This window comes from Phaseolus vulgaris, unplaced genomic scaffold (assembly GCF_000499845.2).
Source record: "Phaseolus vulgaris cultivar G19833 unplaced genomic scaffold, P. vulgaris v2.0 scaffold_35, whole genome shotgun sequence".
Taxonomy (NCBI): domain Eukaryota; kingdom Viridiplantae; phylum Streptophyta; class Magnoliopsida; order Fabales; family Fabaceae; genus Phaseolus; species Phaseolus vulgaris.
In genome coordinates this window covers 136685-140162 of record NW_027174102.1, presented here as the reverse complement: position 1 = coordinate 140162, position 3478 = coordinate 136685, and the positions used below count along the sequence as shown (strand labels likewise).

The following is a 3478-nucleotide window of genomic DNA, read 5'->3' as shown; positions in this document are numbered from 1 at the left end:
TTGAAACTATTGCTCCCAGTTTATTCAAAGAGGATCGTCCTAATAACACATTATACGATGTAGTAGCATCCACCACCAAATATCTGATTTTGATCTTTTTAGTTTTATTACCTCTTCCAAATGTGGTCATCAAATCAATGTACCCCTTAGTGTTAACTCTTTCTCCCGAAAAGCCAATGATCTGCTCTCGGAAAGGTACTATATCTTCTTCTCTTAAATGTAATCTTTTGAAAGTATCCCAAAATAAAATATCAACTGAACTCCCTTGATCAACTAAGGTTTTCATAACGGCGTATTCGGCTATTTCTACCGTTATCACCATAGGGTCATCGTGATCGGGATCAATCTCTTGAAAATCTTCATCTGTGAAAAGCATTGGTGGCAAGGTTCTTCTTTTGAAAATATGATTAATGGTTCTGATACTTCTCCAATGTTGTTTTCTTGCTGATGAGGATTCCTTTCCTGAAAAACCTCCTGAAATTGTGTTTATAAATCCTCTGACCGGCCTACCCAGACTTCGTTCCCTACTCCGCCTTACTGACTGAGTGTTTTGATGATCCCTATCACTTCTTCTTTCTAGCCTCCCATCTCTTCTATCACTTCATTTTTCAACTCTTTTTTCATCTCTTCTTTCAAATCTTTCAACTCTTCTCTGGCCCATTTCTCCCCCTCTCGATCCTCTCTCAGGACTTAACCTTATTCTCGCATTTCCTCCTTGGACGAAGCGTTTCAACTGTCCAGCTTGAATTAATTCTTCTATTCTATCCTTCAACCCGATGCATTCTTCTGTATGATGGCCATGATTTTTATGATACTCGCAATGCTTGGTATGATCTGCTCTTTCTGGTGTTCGTGCTTTTCTTAGTGGTGGTATTATTTCTGTTGCCATAGCTTCTTGTAAAACTCTAGCTCTGTTTGCATTCAAAGGTGTGTATTGTTGGAATTTTCGGCTTCTGAATTCTTCTCGGGCTCTTCTTGCAGCAGGTGGGTGTTCTCTTTCTATCACCCTCTTCTCACCTCCATCAACCCTTACTTGGTTTCGAAACTCCCTTAATTCTTCCATTTGCATAAATTTTGATGCTCGTTGCCTTAGTTCATCCAAATTGATTGCAGGTTTCTTGCAGAGACTATCGGCAAACGGTCCCGGTTTTAATGCCGTGATCATATGATGCATGGTGACTTCTGGGCTAAGATTTCGGATTCCCAAAGCAACCTTTCCAAAACGTTCCATGAACATTCTTAAGGATTCTCCTTTCTCTTGTCTTATGTTCAGTAAGGCGATTGACGTTAAATGATGAGGACGACTAGTTGCAAATTGAGCGCCGAACTTTTCTATCAACGTATCAAAACAATCTATACTCAAAGGTGGGAGGCGCGTAAACCAACTCAATGCTGCCCCTTTCAGAGTTGTAGGAAATACTCTGCACATAACAGCATCATTCCATGTATACAAGCTGATTTGAGTAGTATATATTGCAATATGCTCATCAGGGTCCGTACTCCCATCATATTTGTCAATGGTCAAGTTCTTCCAATTGTCAGGCAACGGAGTATTGATTATAACATCATAAAACGGATGTTTTCTAGAAGATGTCCCTGCACAAACCCCAGAGTTTTCAAGCCATCTTCTTCTGGTTTGGGAACTTTCGTTGTGATACAGCCTCTCATTCACTTGTATCCTAGGTTGAACAGTTTCGAAAGATGAATTTCAAAACCTTTTTCTCTTGTAACTTTCTCCTCATGTGTGCGTTTTCGGCTCTCAACATACTCAATTCTTCTTCATTATTCTTCTTTAACATCTCGAATTCTTTTTGTAATTGGACCAACATTGCCATTGGCATGTTAACACTATCTTCCCGGTCTCCACCTTGTTCTCCTCCTTGACTCATCTTGTCTTTAACCCTTCTCAATTGACCCTCGGCCCCACGGTGGGCGCCAAAATGTTCTTACAACAGGGACCAAGAACACTCGAAAAAGGTTAACAAGACTAATTCTTCAATCTTAGGCTGAATACTATCTTGAGCTGGATACTTAATTTCTTTCCTTGGTGGGAACTCTTGACTTCTCCTCTCGGCTGGTGCTCTCGGCTAGTGCTCTCGGCTGATACTCTCGGCTTCTCCTCTAGGTTGGTGCTCTCGGCTGATACTCTCGGCTTCTCCTCTAGGCTGGTGCTCTCGGCTGATACTCTCGGCTTCTCCTCTAGGCTGGTGCTCTCGGCTTCTCCTCACAACAGGTGGGGGGTACCTGCAAGTCGCTCCAATGCCAAAGTCAGAAAAGGTTTAATATTTATCAGATAAAATCACTCTTACCTCTTTCTATCTCTGAACTCCTATTTATAGAGTTTCTTTAATGGGCTTTCCCCTTTACTCTTGGGCTTTCTTTCTGCACCTTTTTTATTATTTGTGCACCCCTCTTGCAAGTTTTTATCTAACTGGGCTTTTACGACATTTATATTTTTGTTTTATTCTTTTGTCTTCATCGCTTTCGGTCAAAACCTCTCGGTTTTAACTTAACATCTTAATTGTTATACTATGTAGTTCTCGGCATGAACCTCTCGGTTTTAGCCTATCAGTACAGTTTCCTTGATTCTTTTCTCTATAATTCAGCATTGAATTATTATACCTTCAAAGTTTGCGAAAATCTCTTATAAACAATTCACTCCCCCTCTTGTTTAAAGCCATATATTCTAACATATAATACACTTGAGTTTACAGGAATTAGAAAGCTCCTATGACCAGACCTTGAACCAGTGCAAAGTTATTCAACAATCTTGCAAACTTTTGAAAGACTTCTTTCAAAACTAATCTCAATCTCACTTTGTTTGATTTCAAGCTTGTGTAAAACTTGTGCAGTTGTTTCAAAAGAAAAGTTATATCTATAGCACTAAAAAACTAGCCGTTCTAGGTAACATTTATGAGCGAAAGTAGTTTTGATCACATCCAAAACAGATTAAACAGGTTTTCAAAAAGCTGTTATGAAATGTCACAATCAACTGATTGAAAAGTCGTTTTAACTGGTTGAATTGGTTAGGCATTTACTTAACCAAGTCAAAAACAGTTTTAAAACGTTCAAACAAGCCAAGTGACAAACAACCGATTATTTTTGAGATTTCAACCGGTTGTTTTTTCTCTTTGCTTAGAAAAACACATTTCTTTTTTAAAACAAATTGGGCAAGCTTTGTGCAACGGTCAAAGAATGATCTTTTACAAAGATTCTAAACATCTTAGACTAAACCCAAACCGAAAACAGCACAACTTCAAGCTTCATCATGGATTTGAAACATCAAAGCTCCCATGCTCTACAAATGTGTGTATCGGTTTGCTAATCTACCCATGTTTCTCTTGAAGACAACATATTGGGATAGCTCAACAAGAAAGACTTGGCAGCCAAAGCCAAGAAAATGAAGGAAGTTGCATGATGTGATTCCACTAGCACAATTAGAATGATTATTGACATTCTTAGGAATCATCTTGAGTTG

At 39.0% G+C, this 3478-nt stretch overlaps 1 protein-coding gene across 1 annotated transcript; it reads right to left on the bottom strand.

Annotated features, from left to right (window-relative positions):
* Positions 1–601: 601 nt before the first annotated feature.
* On the bottom strand, positions 602–1889 carry LOC137817374 (uncharacterized). Its single transcript, XM_068620659.1, has 2 exons — positions 1828–1889; positions 602–1679 (listed from the first exon to the last, which is right to left on the bottom strand). Exons 1-2 carry the CDS (start codon positions 1887–1889, stop codon positions 602–604), a joined length of 1140 nt encoding a protein of 379 aa, XP_068476760.1.
* Positions 1890–3478: the final 1589 nt, after the last annotated feature.